The sequence below is a fragment of the Cylas formicarius genome, unplaced genomic scaffold (assembly GCF_029955315.1).
Source record: "Cylas formicarius isolate icCylForm1 unplaced genomic scaffold, icCylForm1.1 PGA_scaffold_4__25_contigs__length_36172078, whole genome shotgun sequence".
Classification (NCBI taxonomy): Eukaryota; Metazoa; Arthropoda; class Insecta; order Coleoptera; family Brentidae; genus Cylas; species Cylas formicarius.
This window is the reverse complement of record NW_026844334.1, coordinates 20,116,966-20,137,018: the sequence shown is the minus strand read 5'-3', so window position 1 is coordinate 20,137,018 and position 20,053 is coordinate 20,116,966. Positions and strand designations below refer to the sequence as shown.

The 20,053-nt window shown below is 33.7% G+C and overlaps 1 protein-coding gene across 1 annotated transcript in view; it reads left to right on the top strand.

The window, feature by feature from the left end:
* Positions 1 to 20,053, top strand: part of LOC132701041 (uncharacterized) — a 180,091-nt gene that overhangs the window by 149,812 nt on the left and 10,226 nt on the right. Inside the window, exon 2 of the mRNA XM_060668673.1 lies at positions 18,112 to 19,127. Within this exon, the coding sequence (XP_060524656.1) occupies positions 18,112 to 19,127 (1,016 nt within the window). The remainder of the gene's footprint in view (positions 1 to 18,111; positions 19,128 to 20,053) is intronic.

The following is a 20,053-nucleotide window of genomic DNA, read 5'->3' as shown; positions in this document are numbered from 1 at the left end:
TTACTAAATAATTGTGTGTGTATAGTATTAGCTCAATTAATTTCAATTAATATTTGTAGAACAACCTTTATTGGACCCGTAGCGTTAAGGTTCATCTTGAAGAAGATTTCTCCTGCATCGGTTGTTCATGAATCATTTCATTTCACTGTTGGCTTCTTGAGAGTTTAATTGAGACCTACTTAACTGAGAAATTTTCAGTTAAGCTCTGAAGAAGCCAACAGCGTGATTGGCCAAACGTCATCAAGGTCGACTCAACAACAACCGTCGTAGAAGGAACCCAGAATATTTATCAATAGTATTACTATAACCTGTGGAAGTTAGATCAAATGAGAAGTACATGTCTCTATTTTTATTCTACCTGCAAACTCATACGAAACTCCTAAAATCTCCTTAAATAAGCGTGCTCTATCAGCGATCTTGGTCAGGTGAAGTTCCAAAATAATTCCAGCGCTGTTCCTAACAACTTGTGCTATTAAAATAAAGTTTGCTTTAATGTTTAGAAAATCCCCCGGAGCAACTAATTCTCTGGAAAAGTTCCTTAAATAGACCCTAGACGGTTATATGTCGAGTCGAACGTATACGCGTAGGGCATTTTAGGTAACTAAACCTTTCGGCATGGCTCGAAACTTTGCAAAACATGTAATTAAAGTAACGGGTGATTCAATAAGAGTTTCCACATTACAATCTGAAATATTTTTGAAATGCCACTGTATTTGTTTATTATCATATGAGATTTCTAACGTCAAAACATAAAGAAAATTAGTCATTGAGCAATATACGACTGAACAACGTGTAAAAATTATGCAAGCTTATTATGAAAATGGTCGATCAAGAAAAAATGCATTTCGGGCTCTACATGAATTTTTCGGCGAGCAAAATCGACCTTCTGAGAGGACAATTTGGAAGGTGGTTCAAAAATTTGAGCAAGCTGGATCTGTAACTAACCTCAAAGTCCCTCAACGTGCTCGTGCAGGTCGGTTAGATCAAAATATTGCCATCGTTCGCGAAAGTGTAGCCGAAGAGACAAACACATCGATTCGTCATCGATCGCAGCAAGTGAGCCGCCTTACATATTCAACCACACAACGAATTTTAACAAAAGACTTGCATCTACACCCATATAAAGTCCACATAACTCAGGAGTTGAAACCTCGAGATCATCAACAGCGCCGCGTGTTTACAGAATACATACGAGAACAAGGGATTCATTTTTCAACGAAAATCATCTTTAGCGATGAGGTACATTTTCACGTTGGTGGCTTTGTAAACAAACACGATGCAAATCCAATAGAGATTGTTCAAAAAGCAATACATCCTCAAAAAGTGATTGCTGCGCATTTTGGTGCGTAGGAATAATTGGCCGTTTTTTTTCAAGGATAATGCGGAGAACACTGTTACGGTTAATGGTGTTCGCTATGGAAACATGATATCTGTTTTTTCTGGTAGCAATTGGAAGGTATGGACATTGAAGATTTGTGGTTCCAACAGGATGGATCCACTTGTCACACATCCAGAGAAACGATGCAATTGCTGCGGGGTAAGTTTCCTGGTCGGATTCTCTCACGTAACGGCTATATTAATTGGTCTCCGCGATCATGTGATCTTACTCTCCTAGATTTTTTTTGGGGTATCTAAAAAGCAGAGTGTATAGAAATAAACCAAACATTATTCCAGAGCTGAAACAGGAGATTAGACGCGAAATAGCCGGCAAAGAACCGGAATTGTGTCAAAAAGTGATAGGAAATTTCAATAAACGAATTACGTCATGCCACACATGAGTCGCGGGGGTCATTTGAATGACATCATCCTTCATACCTAATTGTCATACACTAATCTAAAATGGCAAAGAAAAATGTTTGTATATTTTTATATTCTTCCGAGTTTTTTTCAATATTTTAATGTGGAAACCCTTATTGAATCACCCTTTAGTCTGTACCCGTTAGCAAAAAACGATAATACCATTGATAAAGCGTATGTAATCGTCGTTCTTCTCATTTTGAAAGAAAGCTGATCTCCTTGCTTTAAATTGAGTATAGTCCCTAAATTTACAGGTTCCGTGTAAAATAACACAAAAAGCAATCTGATTTCCTGGTTATAGACACAGAGGAAGGAAGCTGATATTAACATCAAAGGGATATTTTGTATCGCGTCCACTATGACATTACCTAGACATCTAGCTCAGTTGCAAATCTGGACATCGATTTTCGTTTTAAGCGAATGAAACGTCGTTCGTGCAATTTTCATGGATTTTAAAAACGTTTGTTCCTTGAAACTTTATACACAGCTGTTTTCCAGAACCGCTCGCTGCCTTTCAAATAAATATATTGTTTGCCAATCGACCCTGCGCTGAAACATATACTGCGACAATCAGATTCTCGCAGCCTGCATATGAAAGGTAATAATTCTTAAGGGTTGTTGGCAGTTCCGCTTTAAAATTTATTTTCAAATATTTCAACGAGATTTATATTTGCGGCGGTTTTTTTTTCGTCGAGTGCAATGTCCTTTATCGTGGTCACTTAATCAAGATTTGTGTGTTTTTTTTTTGCTGACAGCCGGCGAAAATCAAGTTTGACTCGCCGAATGTGAAAATTCACTTTGTCGCGGGAAATATCCACGCTTTGAAGTCAGACGAAGTAATTGGAACTGTTTGATCGAGGGCCAAGCCAGGCTTGGCTATTGTTTTAGAAATCTTGTTTGGTTGTAATAAACGCAGTGAACCCTATGTGGTCGAATGACTAACATGATGTGAGACGTAACATTTAATAGGATTATTTTAAAAAATATTACGATTGGGATGGATGTTTGATTTTTACATTGCAAACATTGGCAAATATATACATAGTCTCTACCAAAAGTCAGCCATTTTACTTATATTCCAGTAATTCCAATTCATCTTAATCTGTTTAAAAAATCTAATAATTTTGAATTTTGATTGGAGTAAAATTGTTCTGAAACTGGATAACTATTGAATGAAAGAGAAAGGATCGGCTATCCAGTTCTGGTATTAATTTATTTATTTCTTTAAATTTGTTTTAAATTATATAACTACATGCTGGACAACAAGTTATTTTCCTAGCAACCTGCAAAATATTCGGTTATTACAAAATAACATCCAGCGTTTTAAATGGATAAAGACGATTTTGTCGCTTGCTTTTCATGAACATTAATACCAACGCGTTGCATTGGAATAGAGATCTGAAAATGACAAATTGGCTCTCTCCAGCGCGAGTTTCCGAAATCGCATTAAGGAAGTTATTTATTTTTACTAATTTCGAAACTTTTGTTTTATTTCCCCGTTTCGTAAAATGAACAAAACTCCTATCAGATCTAAACACAGTGCCTGCTTTTCTATAGTGTTGAAAGAATAAAGCGGAAACGAAGATTAAAAGGTAAAAGCATGCTGCCAACGACAAGATTTTTAACTCCCCTGAAAATATAAAACGAAAGCTGAAATGTTGCTTTGGTATGTAGTATCGTGTTAATTATACTTCTAAAAACACTAGGTGTATTTTACTTACCTCTATTTCTACGATGTAGTAGAGATAATCTAAATTTGTAATATTAATAGTTAGGGTTAGTGATCAGTTTTGCTCCTCACACAAATACCTTTGCGGAATATGGCTTAGAATTTACACTTTGAGATCTGTCTCATACGATTCCAATCGCTCACTTTGGCCATTGCATCACGGTAACTACGTTATCATGATTTTGTATCATCTCTACTAATGATGATTCAATTTGGTTTCGAGTACAATTATACTCTGACTCTCAATAATTTAAATCAAACTCCTGGAGGTCCTTATTTGAATCATACGAACATTTTGTCGTATGATGTTTGAAGCAGTAATTTAATATATCAAAAAAAAAGGCTAGTGGTATAACGTATTTATCAAAAAATGAGAAGTTAATGGTCGTCCATACATTTAAACTATATGTGAGCCCAATCCAGCAAAACTTCAAATAAGCTGAGTCAGCAAAACGATCAAGATATTAAAACGAGGCACATCAAAAGCGGGACCAACTTCTAATCGATCTATACAACTTTCCCGCAAAGCTGTAAAGGGTAACCCTTATCACACATGCCTTTTATTCAAGTTATACGTCATGCGTTTTGGAGTGAGTCGAGGGTATTAAGTATCCATAAACGGTAACTTCTAATGTCAGTCGGATCCTTCCAAGCGTGAACGCAATATTGTTGAGATGAAATTCGTCCGTTTTAAACCCCGCTATTTATTTTGTTCTCAATTTAATATAGCAGATTTCTTAGTAGCGCGTCAGCTACAAATTCAGACGAATTACTTCTTTATTGAATTTAAGAAATGACAAGATTGGATCCAGTCAAGCAATTTGATTTACTACTGTTTTTGGATTTTCCGTCTTGTAGTGTGAATGTTGTCCCAACGGGGAAAGCCATTATTTGATTTTCTCTTTTTTCTTTCCCTTCCCGAGATAAACGCCTTAGAAGTAAAGCGGCTTAAAAATAAATCCTAAAAATTATTATTATTAATTTGCTAAAATGTTTCCTTTTCCTTCACTTTTTAGGTAGTTTCGCATTGCTTGAAGCGAGACTATTGAATATTTACTGCCGTAGGTTCGTTGAAATAATTTATCATCAACTAATTGTCTAATTTCATTAAATAAATTTGAACAACATACGGAATTTTTCCTAGTCCGGATTTTGACACACTCCTGTGTAATCGAGCTTCTCAAAAACATATGAAATAAATACATATAAAATAAATTTGTCCGTCATTTTGCCTTTTTCAAGTTGGTACAAGAAAATTCCGGTGAATCCTGTTAGTATCTGTATTAGTACTTAACATTCATCATCTTTTCTAAATGATTCTTAACTGACTGCTGAAGTGTGAAATATGTATTTACCTGAATAAAATGGAGGTCAGGCAACAATTCGAGGAGTTCACATTCACAGTTATTTTATTTTCTGCTTAAAAAGTTCCACCGTAAGTCGTTTTCGAAATTTAATGTTCGAAAAATCCCGTTACTTCATGGAAATATAAAACTTCGAAAGTTATATAATTTTCTATAAAGCAATCCCCGTTATTGTGCGTTAAGAGCTTTTTATCACAACGCTCGCAGACATTTATTAGTTTTAGTCTGCGAGCCCTTTCAAAGAAAATCGCATTTCTCGCCAGGTATTTTCTAGAGGAGAAAACATATATTGCGAATTCTCATTTGATTACAGGCGGAATATGAATATGGCGAACTCGACGAATTTCCAGGTAAAACCAGATTTATTGGGACGCAAAGATTTTTATTATCATCTCTACTCAAAAAAGCAGTACACATTAAATCGGAGGGTCCCCTATGAAATGCGGAATGCATATATGACATTTTTTTATTTATTCGCTTACTCATGAAACCCTTAAATTGAATATCAATACAATCAATGTTAAATTAAGAAAATGTTATATTTTGTTCTAAGTCTAAACAAAATAAATATATTTTAGAAGCGAAATTCGGCTGGCGGTATGAATAATTTGTGTCTAAATGTTTGGTGGTAACATTAAGTATTTGCTTTAAATAAAAGTGTCAACATTCTTAAAACTGGTTTCTCTAGGAGAGAGCAAGAGAACTTGATTTATTGAGGAATGTTTTTGCAAATCTATCAAAAATTACCATTTATTTTAATAAATTTTTTTAATTTATCCCGTTTATATTTTTTTTAATTTAGAATTTTTTTCACCCTCAAGCATTAAGTATCTTTAAATCCACCTTTATAGGATCTTTTTAACACTATTTCAGTAATTAAAAACCTCAAAATTTCAGGGACAAGGGAAATAAAACATCGGAATCATTGAAAACGACTTCTTTAAATATATTTTTGAGGAATCAATTTAACTTCAACTTAACAAATCAGTCAGCGCGGTTATTTGCGTCTGTAAATTCTCTCTTTGTAATTTACACTTTTAAAATTTTATAATCAGCAGTTTTTTAGGTTTAATTACGCCGATAGGCGCTAAATCAGTATTCTACAAAATTTCGTAAAAATTATGTTTGCAACTAAAACTAAATAAAACTGTTTAAAATGACTGATTTAATTAGCTATTATTTCATAATTAGCACTGTTGTACTTTGTATTTATCGTGAATAGTATTTTAAAAATAAGAGTACCTCGAAAAATGTATACTGGAGTACAGTCTTCGACGACTGACAAATGTGATCTATGCGAAGGTGAATTCCAATTCAAATGAGGCACATCGTTACACAAAAATACTTAACAGTAGAAACATGTCCGTAATCCCTCAGATAATTGACTAACTAACCAAACGTTTTATCAATTGAAGTAATTTATCATCCACTCCCTTTTTAAGCATTATTTTCGGGGTGAAAGTGACGGCTCCAGACCCACATTCTATTTTTAAAAATGAATCCGCACTTGAGAATTTTGCAGGTATTGAGTGCGTTTGCCCTTCGTGTGCGGTTTGTTGACCTCTCAAACCAAACAAAATCTCGTTCTCCTCTTAACCGTACGCTGGAAGTTTATTTTATTTATTGGACGTCGCTTCGAATTATTAATGGCATTGTATAATTGTATGCAGATAACGGTACTTAATACTTTAATTATTTTTCAAAAAATTTTCACTAATAACACAGAGATCGCAGTGTCTACATCAAAATCCAGAGGTTAAATACTTTATCTATAAAAAAAGCAATAAACGTTAATTGGCCCAATTTGGCTTGCGAAAGATGTTGCAAATCCCGTATCCTAAGTAATGATTTCATAATCTGTCTGCTGGAAAGCACTTAACCCCATGTTAGCTTGTTCGGGCTCGGTGTTTAGTAGTAAACTAGTCCTTAATATATGAACGGTTTACACGAACTTGATGTACAATTTACCACACGCTTTGCCAGGTATTAACAATGTCTTTACTGAAATTGTGGACCAAATTAGAATGTTCTCTGGTATTATGGGGTTGATGTTTAAATTATGGTAACTAAATCCCTATGGGCAATAAGTTATCGTACACTAATTTCTCGTGTAGAATGTCTTCTCTAAATGAAAAGTGCTATTCTTTTTTACAAGAAGGAATAAAAATATAGAAAAGAAAATGAAACCTCAAAAAAACTGTATGCATAGAAAACGTACACATAATTCAATTGTAAAATTGAATCTTTGAATTACGCATACTTCATATTTTTTAGTCTCCCAATTTTTCATTTTTCATTTTTTTTACTAATTTTGGGACGACCCTTATCCGTACATGCTTGTTTTATTATTTTTGCACACTGACTTGTTTTTTAATATTGTTTATTATGTATGTTATTTTATTATGTATTAATTTTTATAATTAAAATACTTTATAATATAACTTGTCTTCTGATCCTTTGTGCATATTATGTTTAATAGTTAAGAAAATTCTGCGTCTCTTCATTTACTTTATGAAGATAATTTTTTTTTACGGATTAATAGAGATTTATTTCTAAATTAATCATTTATTATCATCAATCATCAATTATTTCTTTTTTTTCCAAATCTTAATTCAATTTTTCAATATTCTAAGACATTAGGGTGCAATTAAAAATTGTACCACTGTCGTATTGTGTAAACATTGCACTATTGGTTGGTATAGTTTTAGTTCTCCTGTACTCAAATTATTTAAAGATGCTCTCATTTTTCTATGATTTTATATTAATAACAAAAATGGTAATAATTTAAGAAGTTAATAATTTTTTTTTACTCAATCAAAACATCAAAGAACTGTCGGCAACAAGGATCCGATCTTAATACACTTTGATTTTAATTAAAATGCCCGATTTTAGTTAAAACTGCTGTGAAATGCGTCTAAAAGAGCACATTTCCTATCCTGCCATCCAGTAATTGCATTTGTGTCGCTTTGTTCGATTAAAAATTCCAGCGAAACCGAAGAGCGCCTCTCTTCTGTTTTTTTTTTTTTGGTTTTAGTGAAAGGTTATTTAAAATCTGCGACGGAACAAAGGCCCTATCGCTAAATCGCCTCATTTTTAGATATTTCGAATTGTACGAGGGGGATATATATTAAAAATATAATAACACTGAATGTCTGATATTTACTTTTAAGCACATGTGACTATACTTTGCCCGTTGAGTCCGATTCTGCGAGTTTTATTTTGGAATTTTGACGTTAGCTTTGAGGGAGTTATCCGCAGTTTGTCCAAAAAGACTGGAAATTAAAGGAAACTCTAGAGAAAAAGTGCAGTGGGGTTACATTGCAAGATTTGGGTGGCCAGTTGAATTCGCAATTTTGCGATTAGAACAGAAGGCAATTTCTTGTTGAACCCTTGTGTTCCTTAAATCCATGCTGCCCGCTACACCCTTATACCCTACAAAGGGCCGGCGGGAAGCTAGAAAACGAATCCTTTGCGCGAGGCTAGGCTGCGTGACGTCAGTAGCCATACACAGCAGAAGCCACGCTTTGCCGGACGGCAGAGTTTTTGTATTGGTGCCATCACAATGCTTCAAGGTTATTGAAGTGCTGATTCGCGAAATTTATCCCATGTCAATGTGGAAATGGTGTAAGAGTTTTTTGCAAATAACGCAAATTTAAGCGAACTTCACAGCTGTAGCCTCCTTACATCATCTACATTTGTTTGGTTTCGCACTTATAGGTGAAATTTAATTCTGCTTTGTTTTAGTTCATTAGAAGTTTATTATATTAAAATATGATACATATGCCGGATCGTACCAATTATAAAAGCACACACACACACACACACACACATATATATATATATATATATATATATATATATATATATATATATATATATATATATATATATATATATATATATATATATATATATATATATATATATATATATATATATATATATATATATATATGAACTAATGAACTAAACTAACTAAAACAAAGCAGAATTAAATTTCACCTATAAGTGCGAAACCAAACAAATGTAGATGATGTAAGGAGGCTACAGCTGTGAAGTTCGCTTAAATTTGCGTTATTTGCAAAAAACTCTTACACCATTTCCACATTGACATGGGATAAATTTCGCGAATCAGCACTTCAATAACCTTGAAGCATTGTGATGGCACCAATACAAAAACTCTGCCGTCCGGCAAAGCGTGGCTTCTGCTGTGTATGGCTACTGACGTCACGCAGCCTAGCCTCGCGCAAAGGATTCGTTTTCTAGCTTCCCGCCGGCCCTTTGTAGGGTATAAGGGTGTAGCGGGCAGCATGGATTTAAGGAACACAAGGGTTCAACAAGAAATTGCCTTCTGTTCTAATCGCAAAATTGCGAATTCAACTGGCCACCCAAATCTTGCAATGTAACCCCACTGCACTTTTTCTCTAGAGTTTCCTTTAATTTCCAGTCTTTTTGGACAAACTGCGGATAACTCCCTCAAAGCTAACGTCAAAATTCCAAAATAAAACTCGCAGAATCGGACTCAACGGGCAAAGTATAGTCACATGTGCTTAAAAGTAAATATCAGACATTCAGTGTTATTATATTTTTAATATATATCCCCCTCGTACAATTCGAAATATCTAAAAATGAGGCGATTTAGCGATAGGGCCTTTGTTCCGTCGCAGATTTTAAATAACCTTTCACTAAAACCAAAAAAAAAAAACAGAAGAGAGGCGCTCTTCGGTTTCGCTGGAATTTTTAATCGAACAAAGCGACACAAATGCAATTACTGGATGGCAGGATAGGAAATGTGCTCTTTTAGACGCATTTCACAGCAGTTTTAACTAAAATCGGGCATTTTAATTAAAATCAAAGTGTATTAAGATCGGATCCTTGTTGCCGACAGTTCTTTGATGTTTTGATTGAGTAAAAAAAAATTATTAACTTCTTAAATTATTACCATTTTTGTTATTAATATAAAATCATAGAAAAATGAGAGCATCTTTAAATAATTTGAGTACAGGAGAACTAAAACTATACCAACCAATAGTGCAATGTTTACACAATACGACAGTGGTACAATTTTTAATTGCACCCTAATGTCTTAGAATATTGAAAAATTGAATTAAGATTTGGAAAAAAAAGAAATAATTGATGATTGATGATAATAAATGATTAATTTAGAAATAAATCTCTATTAATCCGTAAAAAAAAATTATCTTCATAAAGTAAATGAAGAGACGCAGAATTTTCTTAACTATTAAACATAATATGCACAAAGGATCAGAAGACAAGTTATACATCATCTACATTTGTTTGGTTTCGCACTTATAGTTGAAATTTAATTCTGCTTTGTTTTAGTTCATTAGAAGTTTATTATATTAAAATATGATACATATGCCGGATCGTACCAATTATAAAAGCACACACACATACACATATATATATATATATATATATATATATATATATATATATATATATATATATATATATATATATATATATATATATATATATATATATATATATATATATATATATATATATATATATATATATGCACGGATGCAGGATTCCAGTCGGAGTTCAACATGCGAACGGATGATATCCCGGAATATAGTGTCATCATATATATATATATATATATATATATATATATATATATATATATATATATATATATATATATATATATATATATATATATATATATATATATATATATATATATATTTTATTTTTTTTTTTTTGCAGGATCGGTACGCAATAAAAAATTTGATTGTCTAACTTGCTGAAAACTGGCTTGATTCGTGATGTGAAATATATAACATTTTCAATGAGACTAGTTCTAGAAGAAAGACCAGTCGCATAGATATAATCTCATAATCTATTTTTTTGGAGTCCCCTTGGAAAACATATGATGACATGAAGGGAATTTTCGGTTGAGGCCCCGAAACCGGCAATGGCTGCAAATATTCCGCGACATCTTTCTGCCTTGCTCTTTTCACGCTGAACACTCGCTGTTTTGTAGGTAATAAATGTCTGTCCGACTGACGTACATATTTATGTGGTATTCTATATTCTAGCTACTTTTTACAAGACTTGGATTTCTCCTGCGTCAGTTTTTGTTTAGTCAAACTTGCTAACGTTTCGCCAATCATCCTCTTGACTTCTTCAGAGCTTAACAGAAACAGCACTAAAACAAAAACTGACGCAGGCGGAATCCAGAAGTTTTGTAAAAAGCATTACAGTAACCTGTGGAAGTTTGTTTGAAAAACTATATTCTAGAGAGTTTTGCAAATAATTTTCCAGGTCGAAATGATCTCCGCAGCAGTACATAGTCCAAGAAACTGATTTCACATCTCTCCGAGCTCTGTCAGACTTTTTACCTTGTAAGGCAGCTTTTGGAACACTTAGAAAAAAAAATTTTGTGTTGTACTCGACGAATTTGTACATTTTGGAGCAAAACCCCAATTCAACAATTCAGATAAAGTTGAAAGAATTTAACAATAAATCCGTACCCGCTCAAAACGGAACACCGATGGCTGCGACATTACTATGTGTGCCGGAGAACCAGACCACTGCTGTGTCACGCGGCCTAGCCTCCTGCAAAGGTTTCGGTTTCTAGCATCGCACGGAACAAAATGTATTGCTTTCAGTTAAAATAAAAAACTGTCGAACCTACCGGTAGCAAGAATGAAGTTTAGAACAATATGGTCGCTGTTAATCGATTTCCTTACCACCTATCTTGTATGGTCCACCAATACCGTCCGATGGCATTGGCGAGTTTCTAATTAAATTTTAACTTTGAGTTCTGGGTCTGGGATAAAAAGGTTATTTATTCAGCAAAACGCAAAAAATACAAACAAAATACAAAAAACTGCATCACAAATTTGGGTATTTATGCTTCAAGCTACTCAGTCGATTTACGCAGAATATTTTTGAAAAAATGTTTTAGCCTTCAGGGACTCGAATTTATTAAGATTAAAAATCGTAATTTCGTTAATTTCCTTTGTGCCCCTCTTTTAGGTTCGGATGTGCTACTGCCGACCAGAGATAAATTTGAATAAATGTTGCGTTTAAATTAATGTTAATTTTACTGATTGCCATCGTAAATCATTTTTATCACGATGATGATAGAGATTTGAATCATACTCGAAGCTTGGTAATTAGTATCTCGTTAATTTGTGATCTGAATATTTTTTTTACAAAATAGAAAATATTTCGGTTCATATTTCTTAATTATGTCAGTCCCAAGAACTTCGCTTTCTTGTTGACAACCCATATTAAGAACATCCAAAATCATGATGATCCCGTGTTCGATTTGCAATTTTGTGGACACATTATTATCGAAGCAATTCATGTCGGCCCATTCTCTAGAACATCCGGATTTTTTTAGCAACTAGTAATTTTAATTATTAAAAAAAATCCAAACCGAAATATTATAACATTTTGCTGAACTAAGAAAGCCTAAATCTTTACAATGAAGGTTTCCAGACTTCTACAAACACGGTAATTAGAGAAGCTATTAGTATGAGGAAACGGTATGTGAAGCATCTCTTAACGCTCTTTCAGGCAGCGCGAATAGAATTGGTGACAATAGCTCCGTAGATAGTGATTAAGGATCTCGCTCGTTTTTCTCAACTTAAAATTCTGAGGCATCATTGCAAATAAAATACCCAATCATGCGGAAAGTATCACTTTACGATGTCATATTCCTTAACCACTTAGCCACTTCGGGATGTGTAAATTGATTGTAATGTATGCATAATTCAGTCCACTAAATATAAGCGTAGTATAATAATAGTAGGTTCCGACATATCGATAGAAACGTATTTTCTCTTCAAATTTTACGCCAAAGTGAGCGACTGAGATAAAAATATTTACAGCGTAGCTATCCTTTCCAAACCACAATTGTTATGTTTGCTTGACATTTTAGTTTCAACACTGTAAATTTATGTTATAGTTTTTCTGTATGAAAATATAATTTAAATCTATCTGAAGTATTTTTGAATACTTTTATTTATAAAAAAGTTGACGGGAACTTTAACTAAATTTGCTTGGAATATATAAAAATTTTAAAATAATTTTCCCTTGTTTTTGTAACAGAAAATGAATTTAGAAACTTGCGATTTAACATGAGTTTTGTATAAACCGTCGATCGCGTTGCACGCATATTCTACCACACAAATTCGATTTTTAAACGACCATAATTTACGACAAATACCAACCTAGATAACGTTTGAAGTTAAGATTTTCAGGCTCTCCCGAACGTGACAATGCTTAAATGCTTAAGGAGATTCATTATTTAATAAAGCAAGAAGCGGCGTGAAACCAAATCTATTTTCAAAGCGGCAGGTGCGAGCGGCTTATGTTAATCTTTTGATAAATTTTCGAGTGGTTGTTTTAAATAACCGGCAGGAATGATGGAATATATTCTCCAAACAATAACGTTTGTGAATTAATGATAACTCTCTGCCAAATCGGCTTACGTAAGGTGAAGATGAGTCTATTAATTATTGCTTATGTCGTAGTTGAAGTTTGTCTAGTTTGTAAAACGGAAATGTAAATGTAAATTACAAAATAAATTTCTCTGAAATGTGTATATGTTTGTGTCTCTTGCAAAAGAATTGTACACCAAAGGTTTCCAATTTTACCAAAGACATTTACCAATTATTTTGGATGTCTCCAACTTTTTGCCCATTTCGTTAATGACTCTCAATTCTGGAAAAATGTAATCAAAAAACAATAAAAACTAATACTTTGAAATAGGTTTGTTTAAAAAACAATTATTTTTTTTACTCCTAATTGAATGATAATTTCAAAATCAAAATTAACAAAATGCACTGTATGTATCAAGTATGAAAAATCTAAAGTAGCATGATGAATATGATAAAACACTTTTTTTTTTCATTTTACTACTTTAGGACTTGTCTATTTGGCCTTTTTTAAGAATAAAAATGAATTCATATCAATTATTGCTCATATAATGAGATGTAGAAATAAGGATGGAACACGAAATCTGCGTGCTACATCCTAAATGTAGCGGTTAGGTCGGCATGACATGCTGGCCATTCCATAATAAAATGCAGTTTGCGTAAAGGATCCTTACACTGCTATAAGCAGTGGTCCTGCTATAAGCAAATTTCAAAAATAAAATTCGATTTGTTCCCATGTTTTAAGAAGGAAATTTGATTTATTAACACCGGAAAATTAGCTTTCATGTAGCTATTTAATAGTATATTATTCAGCAAATGTGGTAAATGGCGGAGGGAGTACTTAATAAACGAGTGGCTTGAAAAGTTTACCAAATGAGTCGCATACTTTACTTTTTCTACGACCGTTAGTTTTTGGGTTCATTTTTGCAAAACAACACACTACATTCACTGGAATGACCGTCAGAAGTGACAAACCTGAAAATTCAAGCCATGAAAAATAAATTCTAAAACATCCGACGAAGTTTTTCGTTTTTTGTAATTATACTAATTTGAAACTAGAATTATGTCAAATATAACAGTTACATCATTATTTTCTACATGAATCAACTCATTTTGTTGTATTCGTCCTTAATTCATTAATAATCATACGCATAGTCATTAATACTAATAATTGACAAGCGACGTGAAAGCAATAAAAATTGCTTTCGGATTATTTCAGTGTAGATGTTTCGGAATTTTCCGGGACAAACATATTGCATCAAATATGTATGTTTTGTCCGGGCATTGAAAATTAGGTTAAGCTCGAGGGAAACTGTATTCCAATAAGTAGTCACGAATGGAATTTTGAGTGTCAGTTCGACGTCTCTATTAGGACCTTATTTACTGTCGTTGGCACCCTTTAATGCCCTATTTTGTATTCTACTGGCGCTGCTATCCGAGATTTAAACTTGTGGGGTTTAAGGTGCTTATAAAGGAAATGATCGCCATTAGAGGTACAAATGGCACTGTTCCATGGAGCGAAGAGAACAATTTGATGGATTTGATGTTGCCATGAAATATGGAATAGCTCACCAAATAAAAAGTCAAACAGAAAGTAGCAGACGTTTTAAATAGTTTCTCCCCTAAAAGGTAAATGAAAGAAAATAATATAGAGGAGCAGTTCTTGGCCGTTGTCAAGTATGAGATAATAAAGATGACTTCCTTAAATTTGCCCTTTTTGCAGGTACATTTCCTTTGGATCTGGAAATCTATCAGTTTTTGTGTAGTGTTGCTTGTTACCGCGCAAATTTGCAAAGTTAAAAATAAATACAATGGAAGTGCGCATTTCTTTTAGTTTCAATAGAGCAAAATTCTAACTAACTAAAAACTAACCAAACCATCCCAAGACAAGATACGTTCGTAGCGTTATAATAATTTAAAGCATCTTAAATTTTTTCTGGTTTCTAGATCCCAGTGATTAGAGAATTTGAAATGGTCAGTATTTGTGGAAATTGAATATTTCAGGGCTCAGCACACCGTTCCTATTGTAGAAGCTAGGGGAAGTCTTCAGATAAATCGTCTACAAATATGCTGTCGTCTATTGCCTCTAATAAACACACAACATTACAAGTTTGAGTTTCAGTTCCTGAAAAATAATATATTAGGGTTATTTCATAAGTTTGATTACTATATTAACACTATAAAGGCATCGTTTCTTTATGGATGGGTATTAGTAAATACCAAAGTTGATTCATAAATATAAATTAATAAACTAGGAGTCGTCTGAGGGCAGTCGGTGTACTTCTGCTTCCTTAACGGGCTTGAGCAGGTAATTCAGTTGTAAATTTCCCCTTTCGCATAATTTGAGGATAACTTATGAGTTTTTGTCAATTAATGTTTTGCTTAATGCTACCTTTTTCCTGAAATATACTAAAACTAAGATTTAGTTAAAAATGATAAATATCTTCACATTGTGATACCGAGATATCATGGAATCAAGTAACATGAAGACAACGAAAGTTCGAAGTTCTTTTAGTTTCAAATTTTCAGATGTCTCGAATAAGTTACGGAGCAAAGTTTTTTGCCTCTTGTATACGATTGTGTATGAAAAATATACTTTACCGTGTACCTAGTTGAAATTCGGCCTTTGCAATTTACATTTCGAGAGGCGAAAAGGAACCAACTTTCTGCGAGGCACGACGCGTTTCAGCGCTAATAATCTTATTAGATGAAGTATCTCAGGCAGCATACGTATCTAAAGTCGGAGGTAGTAACATAAATTTCCTCTCTCCCGTTAATATTTCATTTTAAACATTTCTAAAACCGCCAGTTTTACGAGGTCCACGCCGACGTTGCAGCCGCTACATCCAAATAAAAATGTAAATGAAAAGTTATATATGGGTTCTGGCAGCTTGTAACGGTCACATGATAATAAACCGAACTAATTTTTTGCCTATGAGTATGCGCCGGGAATGACCAAGTAGACAGTACAAAGGCTCGCATATAAAAGGATGGGCATGCATTGAATGTAAATTAGTACTGACACGTTTGTGCCGCATTTTAACGGATTATATGTTACGTGTGTACGCTCCGCGATACGGCGAACACTATTTTTTCCTCTAATTGCCTCATACACTCACAATAGAGTCTATGGATAGCGGAAATACAGGGTGGCTCACAATTACTATAGGTACAGGTAGGTAAATTTTGATGCAGATGGTGCTGAAACTTCTACAATAATATGCCCACATCTCTGTAATACTTCCTATGCCAATTTTTTAGAGTTAGAATGACCAGCTGGGCAAAATTTTTATTGAAATAAAAAATGCGTACTGTTCTTAGAAATCTTGGGCATAAAATAATTAAAAAGTAACCAGAAATTAATAAAATCTTGTTTTTTCTGACATCATGGCAAAATCAAAAATCTAGTTGTATCGCAATGCAAGTTTCGATCACAGTACATAAAACCTATAACATCTGTTTTTTTCTGTCCGATCACGGAACACACATACAGCTGAAAAAAATAATCGATGAAACGCAATAACCGTTTACTTTAGGAATTCGCTGAAATTTCTAGGGGTTCTAAAGGTTTGAGTTAGCTTCATTTCACCTCATTCAGTTGTCATTTTAGTTTTTCTAGAATCATTTGACTGGTTATTGGTCATCATCTATGATCGATTGGTTAATTCTAAAACACAAATAATGGATGTAAGTACTAAAGATGATACTGTGAAAGAGGTACGCCACTGGTGTTTGTGCAATTTTTGATATTTACTTGGAATAAGTCACAGAAAGCACACCTTTTTTGACTCTTGAGTTGTTTTCGTATCTTGCATGGTTTTCGCGCGGAAAAATACCAATTACGAAAATTGACAAAACATATTTTTATAAAAATTTATATTTGGACCTTTTGATCACAATAAACTTAGTTCAGCAAAATAACACAAAAAAAAATGATGAAAATTACCACAACTGATGGACAATTGCTAACACTGGGGTTAATTTCTATTAAGAATCCTTCCGGGATCCAAAGTACTTAAAAATTACGGCAATTAATTCAGAAAGGGTAAGAGATAATTTATGGAAACGAGAACACAGTTATAAATAGAGGTGTTAACTAAGCTGGCTGGTTCCACGTTTTACCGTGATAGACCACCTCCGTTTACGTAAATGTATATCAGAACGCCGTGCAACAATCTGTATTCAATGCTTTTCATTTGTTTCTTTATTTCGATTGGTTGACTAGATCAATATATATCCGCGTAACAACCTGCTTTTAGGTGATGTATTAATTATAACCATTTTCTAAAGCAATCCGGAAATGAACGCAAACTTGCTGAAACGAAACAATTACGAATTTGCTCTCGCTCCCGGCTAATAACATCCCCTGCTTTTCCATCAGTATATTATTATAATTATGTTTTATAACTTGGGCTGAAAGCGTATTTCAAACTAGCTATTCAGAAATAACTGCTGTTGTTATTGTACAGTATCATATTACGTTTCTATAATGATACTTGATAAAGTTTCCGGATAGTCATTGAACGCGATACCGTACATGTAGACTACAGCAATAGTTTTTGATATAATCATTTTCATGTTGTACTATTGTAAATTTAGTCTCAACGTAAACTTAAATTTCACGTGCATTTTATAAGTCACACATAATGAATTTAACCGAGTCTCAATATAATTCAGAAATTCCATATTTGTCATTTTATAAGTACTAAAAAAAAGCACAGATCGGCTTATTTTCAAGTTTGTTCATAAAAATTGAACGCTTTTTCTCGCTATTTACATCTTTGTGTTTTTCTTTCAGGTCAGGAATACCTGCTCACCGCACCAGTCAACGAGTACTTCACACAGAACCAGCCCGATTTTGCCAATCCTTCGCAGGTTATTCCGTTTCAACAATCTTCTGGCCTGCATCCCATCTCAAACAGTTTTTCGCCCCCACAAACATTTTATTCTAGAGATTTGCAAACATCTGATCTTCCTCTAACATTGCAACAAAATCTGCCCCAGTATCGTCACGATCCTGTACAAAACCAGCCCAGTCTAAATTTCAAAAACAGATTAGTCAACACGCCCGTAGGATTCCGACCTTCAAGTCAGTTTGTCCAACCGTCCACTCATAGACCAAACTACTCCCATCTTTTCTCGCAGTCACATTTTCACGATCCCTCGCAAACTGAAACGTTTCTAGGGGAAGTTACGATCGATAGCCCGTTAGAACCGCAATTCAACGAGTTTAAATCGGAGAGGAAAATTCCTCCCGAAATCACAGACAACTCGTTCGCAAATAATGAAGACACTAGTGCGAAAACCAGGAGCGACTCTGAGAAAAAGAAGTCGAGCTTGGCAAAAAATTACTTCGTCGACCGGAGTGGAGCGGTACACATTACCACGAAAACTCCGTTTAGCCCGAAACCTACTTCAACCACAAAACGACCAACCACGTTAGAAAGAAAAAATCCATTCAGTCCAACCCAGAAATCTACAACCCAACATTTTACTGTAAACTTAAATTCCGGTAAGAAACCGTTCGTGGCAAGAAATGCCAACGAAAACAAAAATACGCTGGATTTGGATTCCTTGCTCGAAGATCCGATAGAGGAAAACGAAGAACACAGTAATAAAGATAATGTTGAAGTAATCAAGAAGCATGAAATAGAAGAACCTGAGGATGATTATGAATACGAAACCAACTTGGAGGATGCAGAGGAAGACGAGGAGGAATATTCGGAGGATCATCAGGGTACCAATCAAAATAACGAGCTAGAGAATGGTGATTATCCTCTACATGAATATAAGGAAAACGAGACCGAGATTAAGGTAAGAATAGATTTCATAAATTTAACGCAGTCCGTTAAAACCTACATTAATTTTCGAACTTTAGATGGTACTCAAGTATTTTGGGTTTTTATTTTTTCTTATATTTGATTTCACATGAATTTATATGGGATTTTCAAAATATGTGGCTCAAATTATTGTACAAGTGTCGGAATTAAAACTTTCCATGAAAGTGTCACATTAAGTAGAGTTTTTATTTTTGATCTCTTATAGATAATACAATAAAAAAAGGAAAAGTGAAAAAGGAGGGATAGCCTCTAAAAAATTATCATCGATAATCACGCTTTACGCTAATGTTTGTGTTGGAAGTAAAGTCATCTCCAGATTGATTCACGTAGTATCAAGTGCATTGCTGAGAAAAATACCGTCTTTTCTGGTATTTATGCTGGTATCTAGTCACATCACCTTAACAGTGATGCTTAGATATAATTTTATGGCCGTTTCTACCCAAGCCGAAAGTGTAACCATATTCTTCATATAGTTAGTACAACATGAACTTGTTATCTCAAAATGTTAAAATGGGTGTTGCCCATTTCTTGCATCATTCACAAATGGTAAGAAAAAATAATATTTTTTAATATGTGATAAACTTAAAGTTGACTTTCCGATAAAGGTTTTATATGCTATGCTTCATTAAAATAATTCAGAATGTTAATCATACAAAAATATTTTCAATTTTTTAATGACACACACAAACTTTATTTACAACGCATTTCATTATTTCAGATACAGAGTTTGTTTGTTGCCAATATTTTTTTCTAAACAAAATAGTACTGATTTATTTTAACAGTAACGGCATTTTTAGATTGCTCTTAAAATTGTCTCCAAATTATTACTCTTGCATATTTTTCGCTGATTTTCAAGTTTAGTACAGTATCAATTAAATTTTTGGTCACCATTTGTGGATC